This window comes from Xiphophorus hellerii, chromosome 2 (assembly GCF_003331165.1).
Source record: "Xiphophorus hellerii strain 12219 chromosome 2, Xiphophorus_hellerii-4.1, whole genome shotgun sequence".
NCBI lineage: Eukaryota > Metazoa > Chordata > Actinopteri > Cyprinodontiformes > Poeciliidae > Xiphophorus > Xiphophorus hellerii.
Genome location: NC_045673.1, coordinates 29,586,545 through 29,605,556, shown reverse-complemented (window position 1 = coordinate 29,605,556; position 19,012 = coordinate 29,586,545). Strand labels below are relative to the sequence as shown.

Sequence of the window (19,012 nt, the reverse complement as noted above, 5' to 3'; positions counted from 1 at the left end):
GAGACTGGATTCAGATCAGTGGTCTCACAATGCCAACATTCAGTCACATTTTTATATATGCAAGTTTCACAAACATCAGATATGAAATGCAACAATTCATACAGCTGCTTTTCCACCGAACATTCATAGCACAGTCGAGACAGACGAAGAGATTACAACAGAGAGACCAGAAGTCTTCAGCCACAAGGATCAGAACTGGGAGAGATGAACGAGACAGACTCTGAAGTACAATGTCTTGTTAGGGCCATTGAGATGAGATGGAAACACGCCATTGTTTCTTTTCTTTTCTGCCAAAAGAAATCTCAATCCATCTAGAAACACAAGGACATTTTTGAGGATGAGAAGTCAAAAAATGCTAGAGAAATTCAGAAATTTAGATGAGTCTTTGAAATTTTCTAGAAAAAAAGTCTAAAACGTTTCGACTTTCAAAAGTAAGACAATTACTTGTTTTTTCTGGAAAATTTCTGATTAACCTCAATTTTTTTAAGCTTTTAAAGGAAAATGTCAACCTTTCAATCTCAGAAATGTTACCCTGTTTTTTCTAGAAGATTTCTGAGATTAAACTCAGAACTTCAGTTTATTTTTTGCAGCAAATGTTAAAATTTTAAAACTCAAATGTCCTTGTGGGGTTTTTTTTAATTTCATTTCTGAGAATCTCAACATTTCTGAGTTTTTTCCCCAACAAATTTTTTTACTTTTGAAACAGAAATTTCTTTGTTTTTCCTGGAAATTTCCTGAAATGAATCTAAAAATGTCTTGAGTTTTTTTTGGCAGTAAATTACAAATTTTTTCCTCTCTACAATCGCCCTAACATGCCATCGTACTGAAGGCCTCTCTTCTCCTAACGAAAACAAAAACATATAGTTAAATATCTACAGAGAGTGGGGCCATAATATCAGGTGGAGCTCACCTGTAGCAACGAGACGACCAGTCATAAGGCTAAAGAAAGTGAGCAGCAATGGGACAGAAATCTAGTAGTGCGTGGTTCACAGATTGTCACACAATGACACAAGAACAGGTGGTGTGTTTATAGTTTAAACCTGCTCATATTTAACAATTACATTAGCTTAACTGTGTTACTGTTTTTTTTTTACAAGTGCTAAAGTGTTAAAGGACTAGTTCCACAAAGTTGAAGGAGATTTCCACTCTTCTCATTACTTCAAGAGGCTAAAACTAAGAGCTTCGCCCTTTAGAAGGTCTGCAGTTTACTTAGAGACACTCAGAAAAATGAGGGGCTGACTGGAACTGGACGATTCTGGATGCTGCAAATGAGAGAAGACTCAAAGTTAGCAGTTTTTCAAATAGTTCATGTGTCTAAAGCGAGAAGAAGAGGTGGAAAGTTTTTTTTTCTTTGGGATAAAACTGAATCTACTTTTCATTCAGGCTATGGGAAAGCAGAAGTTTCAATAGATAATCGGAAGGCTGACAATTCCATAAAACATATTGTTTTATGTTTACCGTGAGTCAGAACATGCTGGTTTTAGAAAATGTTGGCAGCCATTTAGAGATCTCCGTAAACATAAATATCTACATTCTCTAGGATGTATCCATGGAGACTGGTTTTAGAAATGCTAGCCAAGCTAATGGTGCTGCTGCTAATACATGATGCTAAGTCCAGTTTAAAATGATTTTGGTTTTTGTTTCGTTCTTTGTTACAAGAAAGAAACAAAGACAAAAAAAAAACACAACAAAACAAACAAACAAACGCTGTTTTGTACATTCTTGTTTTACAGTCCTTATAGAAGAAATTAGAGTTAGCCAAAATCTGGACCAGCAGATCGAAGCTTTAGAAAAATTTAAGACTTAAAATTGGCCACAAACCTCTGAACTTTCACGGTAGGGAAGTTCATTCTGCAACAATGGGTTTTTAAAAACAAAGGAAGAAAAAGAAACAACCAAAGAAATTGATGCATAAAATCCTGCAAATTCCAAAATTGTACGAGACATAATGACTTGTTTTAAACTAATAACTTTAAAAAAAGGTTGATGTAGCTTCAGATATCATTCATATTAGTGGTAACATCTTAACTTCGCATATGTCGCACAGATTTGCTTGGTGGACTAAAGCTGCTACCCAACAGCAGAGCTGAGATGAGACTGTCTCCTGTTGGTTTTCCCTCAGGAATGGCTATGTGAGAAGTTGGTTCTGTTGTGAAAGAAATCTACTAAATGAATTAAAAAGTGATCGATATCAACTCTAAACCTACCAAATTTTCCTCCTACAACAAGTCTTCCTATCAGTTCTTCCCAAATCTGAGAAGTCTTTTGTTTCTGGGTAAGAGTTCATCTGTTTTGTCTCCTAGAACAAGATTTACTGTAAAGTTGAACAGTTACTCTAGAAACCGTATTGTTGTGTCTGTTCTCAAAGTACAAGCTTCTATGATTACTCTTCTACGGCACAAGCAGAAAAGGCGTTTTTCCTTGAAACTGTAATTTGAGAGGGGACAGAGTCAGAGTCTATGCCACGTTTCCATAGCGTGGCCTGGCGCAGCTCATGCTTGGGTTTTCTCTGCGGTTCAGAATCCTTTCGATGCAGGCAGGGATCAGCTGCTTGTCTCTGCACCGTCTCGGACACAGTAACCCCCTTCGAGAGCGTGCGTCAGCGGACACTTTCGAGATTTGGAATGAACTCATCATTTCAACTGACAATCCGGAGAAACTCACAATGCTGCAGTTCGTACAGCGGAAAACCTAAAACGGAGCCGTCCCGAACATTGAAATGAAAGAAATACCTTAAGAGATTATGAGATTACTGAGCAAGTTTGGGCTGAGTCTACGATTGTATGGTCAAAACAGTGAGCATATTCAGAGTCAGTGCTGGGTTAAGATGCTTGAGGGCAAAGTGCAAGAGCAGCAACGTCACAGAATGCAGTTACATCCTTCTGGAGCAACACAGGCAGGTGGCGCTGCACTCAGTTACTGGCCACCTCGTCTGCATTGTCCACACCCTCTAAGGTGCTGTCCAGACCGCCGCGGGCGCGCCAGATCTTCACTGTGCGGTCACTATAAAGTAAGAAAGAAACAAATAAGCATAAATGGAGTTAAAAATTTCAGACAAATGAAAAGAATGCTAAAGTTCATGTTTCTTATCTTTTGTCATAAAACCACAAAAAGAAAAGTCTTATCTACTAGCTCTACTTAATCAGTGGATGTGGTGTAACTACCATTTTTAACTTTGAAGAGGCAAAAATGAACAGAACTGAATCTTGAATTCTGACTGCAAAAATTTGAGGTTTTCCACCTGTTCTGACCTCACAATCCAATATGGCTTCCTTAATGTAACACACAGTCTATCATACACTCAGACCTATACAAACACCTTAAGCTAACATGTTGCTACAGTGTTTGCAGGAGGCTGTAACAGTGAAATGCAGAGAAATCACTATTAGCCGCTGTTAGCCGCTTACAGACCGGCTAACAGCTGAGCTAATTTTTCACCCTGTAGCATTTTAGATAACTTTAGAATAATAACATTGAAATGTATGCAACAAGTTCATGAGTTGGATGCTGTAACATGAAACTAAACCCGATTGTTCAATTTTTTCCCCATCCCTCACTCTGTAGCTCAGTAGTTTCAGATGTTAAAAAAGTGAAACAATCAAAAGTATCATAATCTAAAATGGAGCAATACTGTGGCAGCTTGAGTTGTATTCCACACAAACTGGCCCAAACTCTTTCACAGAAAACTGACTCTAAGCTCACTGCAGCCAAAGCATGTGTTGGGAGTGTGTAGGGGTGTGTGTGTGTGTGCATGTGTGCTGGACTTACTCGGAGGCTGTAAACAGGTGGCTGCTGTTCGCAGCGATGCTGTTTATGGGGCTCTCATGACCCTTGAGCTCCCCCAGAGGCCCCAGTGTGTCTGTGTGCCAGAGCTTGAGCACCCCTCCTCTGCAGCCACTCAGCAAGGCCGGGGAGCTGGGGACGATGCCGAGGGCGCAAACCCAGTCACGGTGAGCATTTGGGACTTGCTATGAATGACAATGACACATTTTATTATTCTAATGATGCAATTCATAATAACAGAGTTCAGGCAGCTATCTTAAAGCAGCCTCTTGAACAGATTGTTTGAGGGATTGGCGTTGTGTACCTGCAGCAAGTCTTTCCGATCCAGATCCCACTTTTTGATTCCGTTGTCGCGGGAACCGCTAAAGAAAATGTCCCCCTGGACCACCAGTGACTCGATACCATCATAGTGGGGAGGTTCAAAGTTGTGTGTAGGGCTGACACTCCCCAGAGAGCCTTCACTTACATCGAACAACTGCAACAGCAACAGACGTCTGAACAACTGGCTACTGTTTTGAATTTCTACTGGGTTTTTTCTATCAAACGCTAGAGGTCAGAAAGAAAATAAACGCCCATCACAAGGCTGAGTCGGATTATATTATGTTACAAGCATAGAAACTCACCTTAATGTAATGATCCTTGGATCCAGTGATCACCAAGTCTTGGTTGTTTCCAGACTGATCCACAGTCAGACACATGACAGGACCCAGGTGACCCGTTAGCTTTCCGGTGGAAACTGAATCTGAGCAAAAATTATACGTATTGCCAACAGGAAACCTGATTACATTATTATTCATCATATAACAAAGGAGAAAATGTCACCAACGCAGCAGGAGGTTCATACACCACACATTGTAAAACGCAGCTTATTCCAAAAGTTCAGAGAACAAGTTTGGCTGTTTGCTCCCAGAAAATGACAGCATATTTCCATCTTCGTGTTGTTTTACACATCCAAGGTGACAGCTATTAACAGATTTATTTTTCAACAATGGATAAACAGGCAATCCATCAAAGCCAACAGCAGGCAGCTGACAGTACCTGATGGAGGCTGAAGATTGGATTCTGTCTGGTTTTCAGTCTGAATTAAGTTGTTTAAGCAGTGAAAACAATCAACCTTCAAGTCTCTTAAACATCTCCATGTTTTGTCACCCTACCACCTGAAACCTTAGAGTACTTTGTCGGGATTATGTGTTACAGACCAACAGAGAATGTATAATTGAAGTGGTTAGAAACTGATACCAATCTTAATTTTTGGAAAGAAAATCCCAAAAATGTGACATCTATTTGTATTGAGAAAACTTTACAATTCCAGGTGCAAGTCTTTTGGGGTGCGTCTCGTCTAGAGAAGGAAATTATTTGAGTCTCAAAGCACAGAGTGCTCAAACAAGTGCAAACAGAATATACGAGAATTAATACTCCGGCCACCATAAAATTTAAGAGCTGGGATTACTTTATTTAAGGCCAAATTAGATTTTTACAAAATAAATGCAAGACATTTTAAGGCCTTCCTTTTAGATACACAAATGCATGTGGACATCCTGAGAAGATAATTCAACATACAGTACAGACCAAAAGTTTGGACACACCTTCTCATTGAATTCAATGAGAAAGTGTGTCCTGTACTGTACATCAGTGGATTAGAAGAGAAGCGTAAAGGCAGTTTACCTCCTCAGATCCCACACCCGAACTGAGTTCCCAGCAGCAGCATAGAGGACCATTCCATTGGGATTGAGAGCAATTTGGTTGATCTGGTTTTCCCCTGACGGGATGGTGACCGTCCGACTGGTGTTAGATGCACAGATATCCCCAATGTTGACCTGACCAGAGGACCTGTACACAGAGATGGGAACTGGTGAATGTCTGTGACCAGAAAATGTTCAGCTCACTGATCAGGTTCTATCATATTTCGCCCCAACCTTCTTACATGGGATTGTCATGTGAGACGGTTGATATTAAATTCAACTCAGAAATACTTTGTTAATCCCAAGGCTAAATTAAATGTTGCTCTAACTCATATTAGCCAAGTTTCTTGGATTATTTCTTAAAACCTTTTGCTGGCAAACATGTTAAATTTTTTTCAAGCAGCACAAGGGACAGTGGTGGGCACTGCCAACTAAAAAGATAGCTGCGCTAACCCTAAAACACTAATCATAAACCTTAGCTCCACCAACACTAAACGGCTATGCTGACATAGTACTTTGCAGAAGCTAAAGCAATAAATCGAACCATTTGTCATGAGGAGAACGTGAGAAGACTCTTAAAACAATTCAAATGTGAATTTATGTATGTATTCATTCGTTTGTGATATACTACATGCCATTTGCTTAATAAAGTTTTTTCCAGGAAAAGAAAAAAAGAGAGGCGGTGAAACAAAACTGCTGAGTAAACAGTTTCCACCCACTTTAAAATAAGATCATGAAAGTAAAAGTCTAACTACTTGAACCATTGTAAGCAGTTGATAACCGGAGATTTCAATAGATGTCATACTTTCTTCAGCTGAATGTAAATTACAGTCTGGTAATTAATCTGGAAAATGTTTATTTAGGGGAAGCTAAGTGCACTAAATGTTTTCAATGTTAGCTCCACTATTAGCGCGTTAGCAGAAATTGAACACATTGACGATCCTCCTTACGTTAGAGTTTTGATGCATTTGGCCGAGTCCCTGATGTCCCACACTTTGATGTACGAAGTGGAGACGGTGAAGACTAGACTGGAGCTGTAGCGGACCGACACCACGTTGTTAGGGTGGCCTCCCAGGGACATTATCTCCTGACCCGTCACCAGGTTCCACACTTTACAGGTCCGGTCTGCAAGTGGATCCAAATCTGTTAATGCTGCCACCGTTTTAGATCATCAGAACTACAGAATAAAAAAAATGCAGCAAATATTGATGTTAACAGCTGTTAAATGTTCAAAACATTCAACTCTTTCACCACTTATAATTAGTGGGAAAAGAGTGAGCTGTTCTATAATAACATGCGTCTCTTTTTATTATGTTGAAAAGCCTGTTCAGGATGAGAGTTTTCCCGTTACACAGAAAGTTATTTTGTTTCATTACTTCATTTATCCACAGCCTTCAGCCCTGTCAACCTTTATATAACAGCTTAACAAGGAGTCAAGCACTAATAAATGAACAGGGGAATAACATGGAGACATGAATGGAGTCTTGATGAGAGATGTGACGGCTGCAACCAAGAGGAGTGAGAACTGGAAGCATTAACCTTTGGATCCGGTGAACAAAAGGTCGTCGGTGCAGTCTACACACAGCACGGCTTTGCTGTGTCCCTCTGCCACGTGAACGCACTGCAACGTCGCAGAGCGACTGCTCTTAGTGGACGGCACTGGGTTGATAACACCCCTGAAAAACACATACGCACATCACTGTAGCGATCAGCTAACTAGTCACCGTGTAGCCCAATTATCAGGGAGGGGAAGAGAAAGGAAACACACCCAAAAACATGCAAGGTACCGAGCTCTCAGAGCCAATTAACACACAACTGGAGTACAAATCTTTGCTGTGCTGAGAGGAAAAAACGATTGAAACACACCTAAGCAGAACGAGATAAATGACGTTAATCGCATTAGCTGGTTTAGTGTGGGTCACTGTGACAGAAAGAAACCCCAAAGAGGGCAGTCTGTGTTCAAAATTCACCTCAAGTGATGGAACAAAGGGTCAAACTTTACTAGATGTTTACATTTGTTTTTTTTAAAAAGTACTGGTACTTTTGTAGGCTGATGGAGAAGGGAAGGAAGAAGGTGGAGGATTCTGTTGGAGAACAGGGTAGGGCATTCGTGCATCCTGGAAAGGAAGAGAGAGTCCAGCATTCCTGAGACGTAATTGGCTGCTGGTTTTACACAGCAACAAGTTCAATTTCTTTAAGATTTGTGACATCATGGAAGCAGCCTACACTACACTCCATGTCAAACATTAGACTTAGACTTAGACTTGTACTTTATTGATCCTTTGGGAAGACTCCCTCAGGAAATTGAAGCAACTTTAGCTTTCTGTCTTGCTTCATGCTAATAATTTGGCGAGATGACCATAGATGTCATTTACACATCATGTTATTTTGGTCTTTGTGCGCATTCAGACATACACTATGCTTGGTTTGGTCACTAAAAGTTTCTGTCACATCATCTGTATGGGGTAAAGTTGATTTTAGCTCAAAGTGAATTGTCCAAGGTTTCCTTCAACTGGATTGCTGCTCGGTGCTTCTCCATGGCAACCTGTTTAACATTTAATTGCCAAATATCTAGAAGTCAGTTCTAGAAACATCTACTTCAAAATACGTAGAATGGCGTTATTCCGACCTACAAGTTAAAGAAAAGGTATTATTTTTATAGTCAAATTCTTTGTTTCTGTACAATGAATTAAATATTCTGCATTCAGGTCTTTGTGATAGTTGCACTTTTAAAAAAAAAAAACTTATGTTAAAACTGTCTGTTCAGATCAGCTCGTTCAAGTCTCTAAGAGCAGAATAAGTTTAATTATTCTGTGTGGTTTACTCAAAAATCTAGTAAATTCAGCTGAAGTTTTGTTTTATATCTTACTTTAATTTGCCAAATCTGTACAAAAAAAACAGTAAATCTTTTAGAACATTCTCCATCACCTTAAACAGACTTGAAATTAATTTCAGTACTTGCAGAATTCCATTCTTGATTTTTCTAAAAATGTTTAATCAACAGAAATTAATTAGTATGACTCAACACGTGTTCTCCGACTATCCATCTGGTTGTCAATTATACCAAAATAAAAGAAAAATAATGTCCTACACTATTACTGTAATAATATATAATTTTAACAGTTTAAATTAAATTGTTGCCAATCTGTTTTAAGTCAAAGCTATTTGATAATGTTCTACATTATTTTTGCAAATATTCCCATAAAAAAAAAAAAAAACTTTTTCAAGGTCCTATAGTCATGCTGTTCCATGCCTACTTCATAATTTGTTATGCAACATACTTACTGTATGTTACATTTGACTTGATATTTGCACACTCCAGTTAAATCTGTTAAAAAACATTCACAATTAAATGGGAAATTAGGCACCAAGGCAGAGTTGGAAAGGTCAGCAACACTTCCCAGTTCAGCTGCTGCATCAGTGAAGGGTGTGCAAATCTGTTTACACTCAGGAGGAAAAAGTGGGAAGACTGCAGCAGGGCAGCAGAGAGACACATGAAACAACAACATCACTGCATGGATGGGCTCTCTGCCAGCAGTGTCTTTCTACAACACACTTCATGTTTTATTTAAGGTAAACGAGGCACGGGGGGAGCAGTCTGGGTCCAGCAAAACATGAGGTCAACTTCAGATAAATCCATCTTGCATATCTGAATGGTGGTCTGCAACGTCTCAGGATCTTATCAAATGTTTTCAGATGTGAAATGAAAATCTGAAACCTATCCAAAACCTATCTGAAGCTCTAATGTTTGTTACACACTAAGAAAATTATTAATGATGACAAATAAGATTTGCCATATGAAATGTCAGCGATAGCTTCAGGCTGGTGCCAGTGTAAATGTCATGTTGCAGTCTGGAGGCTTTTTTTTGGTTGGTGTCCTGCTAGATTACTGGTCAAAACACAAACTGTTTAACTGCTTCTGTTCCACGGCAGGAACCTCAGGAGAGGTTATTTATATCCGTGTTGTTATTGGATCACCTTTCTGGAAGTCAGAAAATATTGAATCAAAACATTTATAAAGGGGCAGTATTATGTAATTTTCTAGACTCATAAGTGTCATTTTATAGCACAATCAAGAAACTATGTTGAAATGGTTGTTAAAAAAATTATATAGATTTCAACTATAACTTGGAAGAAATATTACTTTGTAATTTAACACCTTGAAATTGGGCCTTTGTCTCTTAAAAAAATTCCTGTCCTTTCTGAAACCCCGCCTTCTGGAAGTCACATGGCTCCTCTATTAATCCTTTAACAACGTTTTTACCAGAGTTGCACTGATAAGGAGCTCCTATAATGAGCTCAGCAGATGCTCGGTTCCACCAGGTGTTTTTTCTAATTGCTGCTGGCTAGTCTGAAGGAGCTGAGAGGGGAAGAGGCGCTCTGTGAGGTGGAACCTCAGAATCCTGCAAACTGCAGCTCAGAGGAGGAGCTTCATCCAGGAAGGCAGAGCTAGGTCCACCCAGGCGTTTTACACAGCTGAATGGTTGCTACAGAAGATTAAAGGATTTCTCAAAGATGTATGAAAGAATCAAAGCAACACTACAGGTGAGGACATAACATTATAACATGATGTAAAGCTAAAAAAGATTTACTTAATTGTACACAATATTGCCCCTTCAGTAGGGAGCTAATAGTCCCTAGCTCTATTAGGGATTTTATTTTGGGGTGTCAGATTAGACGAGATTTGATGCAGGTCTGATAATTTCCTTCCATTTTGAAGCTATGGACTACTTTGTGATGGTTTGAATGTTTAAAAAGAAAACAAGACTGATAAAAGTGAATTCATAAGAAAATATAGATCCCAGGAGCATCAGACGCAGAGTGATAGGCCAAAGTCAGAGCCAGCAGGAATGAAAAGAGTCATTATGACTCAAGGAAGAGTCATAATTTCAAGGTTAGGGAGCAAAATCATGTTGAGTTCAGAACACAACTGGTTTAGAAAACGCTTCATGCCTCTCGACAGCAGGAAATTGACAGGAGTGTTAGTAGAGTTAAGGTACTGTAGCTTCACCTTCTTACAGCTTTCCAGCCAAAAAGGCTGGCAACAAGCTCTTACTGTTTATTCTCCTTGACCTTTGCCCTGTCAGCCGCTGCTTGTGCCTTGTCATAGGTCTTCCTGCGAGAGAGTGGGGACGGCTCTGGGGTTCGCTTCTCCAAACCTGACACAGTTCTGGAGCCAGAGCTGAGTGTTCAGTTGGACCAATTGTTCAGAAACACAAACAAGAATATTTACAAAGCAGCAGTTGGGACACTTCAATCCAAACAAAATGCCGTAGAGATGGAGCATGCAGCAGTGTACACAGAAACACAGTTACCTGGTACTGTAAGGCCCAATAGAGTGGGTGTTCCTTGCCAAGCCCATGTTTACTAATAAAGGCACTTCAGGTTTTTGTTATGCTCTAGCAGTCAAAAGTGTAACTAGTGTTGTGAAGTAAATGTGCAACTGGTTTGAAGCAGGGATTTAAGAAAAAAGGAGAAAGCAGTCTGGTTAGTATTTTTACAAGAGATGCACCGAGAGATAAGTTGGTGTTTTCACACCTGATAGTCAGGCAGTTTTGGTCTGATTGGCGACCAAAATTGCAACATTTGTTACATTTCCAACTGGTGTGTTTCTCTTTCACACCGCCCTGCATTAAATGATTCAAACTTTTTAAAGAACCTGTTCTCCTCCTCGCCTGTGTTGGCACTGCACCAAGAACCACTGAAGAAGACACAGAGCACAACTTCCTTCTTCATGAAACAAACAAAAATGCCGTACTGTCAGATTTTAGTGGTTGAAGGATTTCTCTTTTGTCTTTGGCAAAAAGACCATCAGCCATTTTCCCTGCGAGCGCTAGTTTGCCAGAATGCCCTTCATTGTAGTCCACTTCCTGCTTAAGGAGCGGAGAAGTCTTGTATTAGTTCACTATCTGTATCAGTGAGGAGTTTAAAAATAAAGTTAAAGAAAAAAAAATTAAAAACTACACAGCACAGGAAATACACAAAAGGATTGCTGTTGGTAATGCTAACTATGCTAAATGCTAATAAAAACAGCTTAAGACAAAATATCTAAGATGTCAAGAATTTAATATCTTTGTTTTCGAATATTATTCAAACCCAGAGTGGTGGCAAGCCTCTGCTCCTAATAAAAAATAATTATTGATCAATCATGATGGAAAGGCTATAAGGCTCCTGTAATGAAAGAGACGACAAACTAAAATGTAAGTTGTCAAATATTTTTAAATGATCTTATGATAAAAAGTGTATATGTCGTGACAATTGGACACATTACATCACCAGGTTATTGTGTATTTTCAGCTCTTCCCTGTATTGGAAATCAGCTTAAAAATCTCTGACCAGTGCATCTCTATTTTTTAGTTCTGATAAAGCCATAAAGAGCTTGTTCTTGCATGAGACTTCAAGAAAGCCATGCATTTTTTTAAATTTACAAATCTTTTCATGCTTTTATATCTGCTGGGCTAACAGGTGGTGTTTTAAAAAAGAAAAAAAGGCAACCAAACTAATAAAGCCGCAGTCTCCACCATGCAGCAGCATAGAAAACTGTAGAGGTGAACCTGTATGTGGAAGAGAGCTGGGCTTGGACTTACATGCTGCCCATTTTAGAGGAAAAGCCAGGGGAAAGAGCTGTGTAGTCTCTGACTGATGGGCCCGACAAGTCCATGTCCACTCCACCTCCATCTGGGGTTTCAGCCAAAGACAGCATGGGGCCGGAGAAGTCAGTGGGCGCATCACCGGCAGATTCACTGTTTGCATACAGAAGCTCCATCTGAGTGGTGGTCCTCCTGCGGGCCTGTGTGGAAAAATCCACCCAAAAAATTAAGCGTAGGTAACATTTATAATCAATCAGACTTTATGACTATAATTGAAATGTACCTTGCTCCTTGTTTTGGACTCCCCACAAAGTTTCATAAGGTCCGATGCCAATGTGCTACAGAGGAAATGGAATAAGCATCAAGAAATGCACTTAAGGTTCACTGCAAGTAAAGCGAAAAAGGAACTCGTACAAAATAAACCAGGAGAAACTCCCAACAACAGAAATCAATTACAGCACACACTGCCACAATAACGTAAAATGGAAAAAACACAAGAGACATGACAACCCTCAAAATAACCCACAATAATAAAAGCATCTTTAAAGAAAAAAAAAAAAGCAAGAAGCTGTTTTTCCTTGAAGCATTAACTCACATTCCTTCTGCTGAGGGACTCTGGGCTGACTCATCGCTGCTGCTATCATCCCCATTTTCTGTCAAATGAGATCAGTGTAGAACATCAGAGCTCAGTGATAACCATCATCAACTGTGTTGACAGTCTTTCTTGTTTAAAATGACTTCATTAACATTGCATTACTTATTGAGTTTTCATATCCCATTTTTTCAGCTTTTTTGTTGCAGCTGCTGAATTAGGCTTTTAAGCATCTCAGCAGATTAGAATATTATGAGAAAAGTTCATTCATTTCAGTACTTTCAAGAGTAAAACTTGTTACACAGATTCATTATGCACATAGCGATTTCAAGTGTTTGTTCCTGTTGACTTTGTGGATTATGCTTCTAATCTAGGCCCAAAATCTGAATATTACCTATTTTTAAAAATCCTAAGAAAGCTGTTGAAGACAATAATTGTCTTCAACAGTCATGTTGAAGACTGGTGACAACCTGGCAGCTGTCCAGCAGAGAGTAACAGACAACTTCAACAAGGACGGACGTCACAAAATATTCTGAAAATGTTAAATTCACTCAAGGTAACTCAGAAAAATTGCTTTCTTAGGTGATTGTTCCCTCTGGTATTGGATGTTGTTCACTAGTCTTACTGGATATGATGTCATCAGCTCAGTTGTTGCTAAACAACAGACATAACACCCCCAGTACGTTTGTTACAATATCTGGTGATTGTAACAATGCCTCACTCTTTGCCACACTTTCGACGTTTCAAAAGTTTGTCAGCTGCTCTATTAGGGCAAGTAAGATATTGGATTTGTTTCATGCAAATCTCAAGGATTCAAGCATCTCCAAAGCAAATAAAATGACCAACTTTTGTGTCTTTGCTTGTAATGTAAGCCACTTGTTCAGAGGTAATGAAAAGAACTTTAAGAAGGAGGTCATGGGAAGCTGAAGATGCCCTGTAGGGTTGTTTTGAGGCTACTGATTGGGATGCACTGTGCCAGCCACATGGAGAGGACAACACCATGACTGAGTGTGTGTCTATCTAAAATTCTGTCTGGATAACACCCTTCCCACTAGAACAGTGAGATGACTTCCCAATAACAAACACTACGACAAGCAATATGGCATTCTATTTCCCCAAGTGTTGTAACATTTTATTTCTGTCTGGGATTAATGCAATATTTCTGAATTGAAAAAGGTAGTTGTTAAAAAGAAGCACAAACAACTGAAATATCAGCAGCTTTCACAGGTTTATGAAGCAAAGCACAGTCGACAGTTTGGAGGGGTTGTGGACGGCGGCTGGAGTCAGTGCTTCAGGAAAACACCACACACAGGTGTATCTGAGAAATGGGCCTCAACAGTCACCTTCCTTGTGACAACACTAGGAACTTTCACTGCACCGTAGCAGTGGCACAGGATGATCGTCTCCATGCCACAATACATGCAAACAGAGCCATCCATTCATCGTCTATCAGGTCATCTTTGCAGGCTCGTGAAGTGGCCCCAAACCAGTACTGGCAGCATGTTCTGTGTAGTACATAGACATACTTTCAGCAGGCCGACATTTCTATATTAAAAATTTAGTTTTAAAATTGTTTGTATGCAAAATAATTTCTGGTAAACTGAAATTTTGATTTCATACAAGTCATTAAATTATGTCACCTTCCAAAAATAATGGCCTAAATCCTTTTTTTGCCTAAAGTTGTCTGAGGAAAAAATAAAAAATCACCTTTTTCTTACCAACAGATATATTTATGCAAAATTAGTAACAATAAAATAATCACTTTTAGAAAAAATGATTAAGGCCAATATTTTTAGGAAGGTGGCATTATCAACTGCAGTAATGCTTAAAACATATTACTCTTATTACAATGAATTTAAAATCTGAAATACATTTTGTTTTTTACTGAAATAAATCAACTTTTAATAATATTTTAATTTATTGAGATGTACCAGCAAAATGTGAAAAGAAAAGAAATAATCGCCATGCTTTTTTTGATAGTCAACCTTGTTACTTGCTGGATCCACTGGGATCAACGAGCAGGAAAAGATGTGAGGTCGGGGGTCAGAGTGTGACCCGGTGTGTGAGGGCTGGGATGGAGGTAAGAGATCAGAAAGGTTATGAGTGTGAGAAATTATTAGGTTGCCTCTCCTGTTGAGACCGGAGAGATCTGAAACGATCCACGTAGTTATTCCTGTAAAAAGTGTTTGTACCGGGGTTAGCAGGTGCTAAAGCATGGAGGCCGTAGCACATATCAGCTGGAAGGGAGACGGAGGGGAGGAGGAGTGTTTTTGAATTAAGGAACAGGGGGCGGAGGGTCAGCTGGCAACTGTAGGGAAGCTTGGCTGCACTGCACCTCATGCACCTGCTTCTGTTAAGTTTAGTTAGTTCAAAAGAAGTGACAAAAGTAGGAACCATGCATTCATAAGGAGCATTAGGATCTAATGTGATTTCACTTACCAACTGGGAAGTTACCTAGCTCTGTGAAAACATGAGAAAGCAAAAAAGAAAAAACATGGGGGAAAACAAAAGTGCACAAATCAAAAAACAATCCCCCAGTAAAAAACAAAAGGAAAATTCAGGAGTAAAAGTGGCTAAACTAAATATAGCATACTACTGAACAGGCTGGAAAAATACAAACATGAAAAAAACAATAGGTAGAGCAGTGCAGAAATGTTTTTTCTGCTGTAGTATCAGTCGTAAATATAGAAACTAATAAGGCCAGCTTCTGTTCAGCAGATGGCAACAGGCAAGAGCATCTCTCCAACGGTTCAAACATGCAGCTGACCAGCAACCCAATCCTCTTCCTGAAAGCACAAAAGCCTTTCTAAAACTAAACTGAGAAATGAACAAACGTGTCAGCGTCCTACTTTCTAAGATGAAAGTGGATATTGTCAGATTAGAGGTGAGGATTTGTTGTACCTTGCAGAGCGTTTCCCAGCAGCGCGTCCAGCTCCGGGTTGAACTCGGCCTTCTCCTTCAGCATGTGAAACAGCAGCTGGTTCTGTGTGGCGCTGGTGATTTCAGTCTGCTTCAGACGGCCTTCCATCACCTTCACCTGAGACTCCCGCTGAGCCGCCTGCAGACCCTGAAAAGGTCACACCCTTTACATTAACCACCGTTTTTTATTTACCCTTAAAAAAAAAAAAAAAAACTGAAAATTTCCACCATCATATGCAAAATTATAGGTTATAAAGCATATTGTCCTAATACTTTATTATGCTTGAATGTCTTAAATCACATTAAGATCAACTATTTTTACATGTAGTTACTGCCAACAGAGCAGTATTGGTGTCTCCTGTTAAGGTGAGGAGTGGTACCTTGTTAATTGCCACGGACATGAAATGATCCAGTAGGAAACGAGCTTCAACCAGAGTGCAAGAACCAATAATAGCAGAGACATCCACTGTGTCACCCTCCTCCTGCAAAAAAAACTTGTTATTTATTTTTTTTTATTATTTTGAATTCTTAATTCTTTTGTAAATAAGTCCTAAGCAGGCTTTAGTATTTATGTAGCTAGTTAAGTACAGTTTGGCATAATAAAGACTCCAATGTAGATATTCAAGCTATTTGAAAGCCTCGACTCAACTCCTCCAAATGTACTTCAGAGCCAGCAGCCCTCCTTACCTTGGTTTCCTCCATCTGCATGATGTTGGCCTGACAGTCGGCGATGCTGTCATTAATGTAATCAATGTTGGCTGTCAGCGCATCCACTTCCTCGTTGAGGGGGGGCACGGTCTTCTCTGCCTCCAGACCCTCTCTCAGCAACCGGTTCTGCTTCCTGATCACCTTCTCCTTTCGCTTCGTCAGCTCCTCTCGTTGCTGTGTTGAAAATATCAACAGCGGTATTAAGTCTCTTTATAGAACAACTTCTGAATGTGATCAGTGTTGAAATTGATGGGGAAGAGCAGAAATGAAAGATATTAAATGATTCAGCTGTTTATTTTTACTTTTCATTCTATTTTTAAACCATAATGCACTAAGCATTAGTATTGCTAGTTCTAAAGGATTTTCAAAGTTAACCAATGAGCTAATTAGCAGCGTGCTAATATGTTTTAGGCCTATTTTTTACTACATGGGCCTGAAAACAAGAATATTTTTACAAAATTCACATGAATCAGTCTGGCCATTAAAAATAGCAGAACTTTGAAACAGATGTGTCTTGAGTTGTCACCATGATTGTTGGCAACAATTTATTGAAAACAAAATTGAACATACCAAGTGTATTTAAACATATGCTTTAAAAATAAAAATAAATAGGACTGCATCAGGTCAGAGGGGCTTTGATGTGCCTGCTATATTAAGAGAACTTTTACACAGTCTTATTATAACCTTCAACCTAATGTGATGCATCATGTCCTCTTTTACTATATTAATAACAAAAATAGCAAAGCTATTACATATTTTCTGTTGGTTTCACCAACTTAAATTTAAGATCTTTAAAGACCATTATGAATGAATTAAAGATTTATCTCCACAATAATATATAAATGTCACCTAGCCATCTAATGATAAATTAGCACATATTCATGTTAAATGTACAAAAAGCTAAGTAGCTAGCAAGGGTCTGATAGCAGTGGGTTATCAGTAAACGCAACAGTTTTGAGGTTGAGTGTGACTCAAACTTTTGCCTGAAAAAACAAATTCAAGAAAAAAACCAAAAAGAAATACATGGAATATACTGGATTAAATAGTCCAGCCATGACAAAATTTAAGATGAACGTTTTAAGGTCAACTTTTTAAATTAATTTTAGACATGAGATTTTAATTTTAGATACATGAATTTAAGACTTTTAAAGGATGAATTAAACTTTCCCCGCATATTCAACAAACCAGAGGTAGTGTTCTGGCTCTTGTCAGCTTCATTTAAAACCAAAGCTGAAATAAAACATCCCACTGGGTGCGTCATGACTTCACCTTCAGGAGACGGTTCATGTCGGCCTCCATGTTAGAGATGGTCATCCTCTGCATTATGACGTCTGAGATGCGCCGCTCCAGGGTCTGCCATTTGTTACGAGCGACTCTGGTGGAATAAACACCAGCTGTGCGCCTGTAGGAAGACCTGGACACACGGCATCGTTCGTCAGTCATTCTGGCTCCTCAGTACATACAGTATAAAGGCACCCTTCAGTTTGTAGCTTGAAATTTTTTTAAAAAGAGAAGAAATGTGCATCATTTTCCTTACACATCACAATAATGCACTATTTGGTGGCAATGTGTCGAATGCAATTTGTGGCTGTAACATGATAAAATATGAAAAAGCTAAAAAGGCGTGACTGAACTGTACATGGTACTGTATTGATTAGAGCAAATCATATTCAGGTTCAGTTATATCTTGTTAGTATGAGCCATTTGTAGCCTCACCATATGCCGTTGGCAGCTGTGCTGCTGGAGGAGTACAGGCGTCCGGAAGGCGGGCGGTGACTGGAGTCCTGAACCGTCTCTGGAAGGTTGACTTTCCGGACCACTTTACCTGAAGTAGGCCTCACCTGCCTTCTCAGAGCAGTCACCTGACAAGCACACACATGCCAGATATAAGCTGATGAACATGGGATTGCAACAAGTTGGTGAAAGAGGACAGTACTAAGCAGGGCTGGGTTTAAAAGGATGTGGCCCCTGGGCTGGAGACAGTTTTGGTGCCCTATCCACTTACAAATGGATAGGGCACTAATTACTACTGTAATTTGAGATATATTGTCAAATTACAGTATATGAACATGTAGTACTATAAATCAGTAGGTATGAACTGATACATTGTTGGTTTAATATGTCTTCTAGCCAATAACTCCATATTATTCTCATGGCTATAAATTGACTATAATATTGATTTGGTATACATTTTGTGTTTTAATAGATTTATTTGAATGTAAAGCATTTTGCAACACTTGCTTAAAAAGGTTCTATATAAATAAACTATTATAACTTCATAGTTTTGAAATACTTGATTACTGTTTATATTAATAACAAATTTAAATGATATAAGTCATTATTTGGGCCTGTGAGTTTTATACAAAGTGAAGTGTTTGCAAAATATGCATTCATAAAAAAAATCTAGAAAAAAAAACTCGTAGGGACTCCCCTTAAAAGTTGGCGCCCTGGGCTACTGCTCCTTTAAGTCTGGCACAGGCACCAAGTATTAACAACACTGTTGACTTTGATATGAATAAACATTTTTACAGAGGGATTTTTACCTGCTAAATAAATGCAGTAAAATTCAAAGTTGGATTTTTTTTAAATCAGATGTCAATATAAGATTATGCCTTTAAATTAAAACTGGAGTTTGGCCTGTAAAGCTTTTATAAAGATTTGGTGGGATGGCATTTTCTAAATCATATGCAAACTTCTTTGAAAGGTTAACCAACTGCATGCTTGATACTTAGCCAATC

The 19,012-nt window shown here is 39.0% G+C and overlaps 1 protein-coding gene across 1 annotated transcript in view; it reads right to left on the bottom strand.

The window, feature by feature from the left end:
• Positions 1–652: 652 nt before the first annotated feature.
• Positions 653–19,012, bottom strand: part of kif21a (kinesin family member 21A) — a 54,471-nt gene continuing 36,111 nt past the window's right edge. Inside the window, 17 exon segments of the mRNA XM_032546075.1 lie at positions 653–3,003; positions 3,769–3,968; positions 4,088–4,258; positions 4,407–4,560; positions 5,449–5,613; positions 6,416–6,590; positions 7,005–7,141; positions 10,522–10,647; positions 12,053–12,255; positions 12,339–12,393; positions 12,651–12,708; positions 15,087–15,107; positions 15,549–15,714; positions 15,947–16,048; positions 16,254–16,448; positions 17,544–17,688; positions 17,991–18,136. Coding sequence (XP_032401966.1) covers positions 2,913–3,003; positions 3,769–3,968; positions 4,088–4,258; positions 4,407–4,560; positions 5,449–5,613; positions 6,416–6,590; positions 7,005–7,141; positions 10,522–10,647; positions 12,053–12,255; positions 12,339–12,393; positions 12,651–12,708; positions 15,087–15,107; positions 15,549–15,714; positions 15,947–16,048; positions 16,254–16,448; positions 17,544–17,688; positions 17,991–18,136 — 2,310 coding nt within the window. The 3' untranslated portion in view covers positions 653–2,912.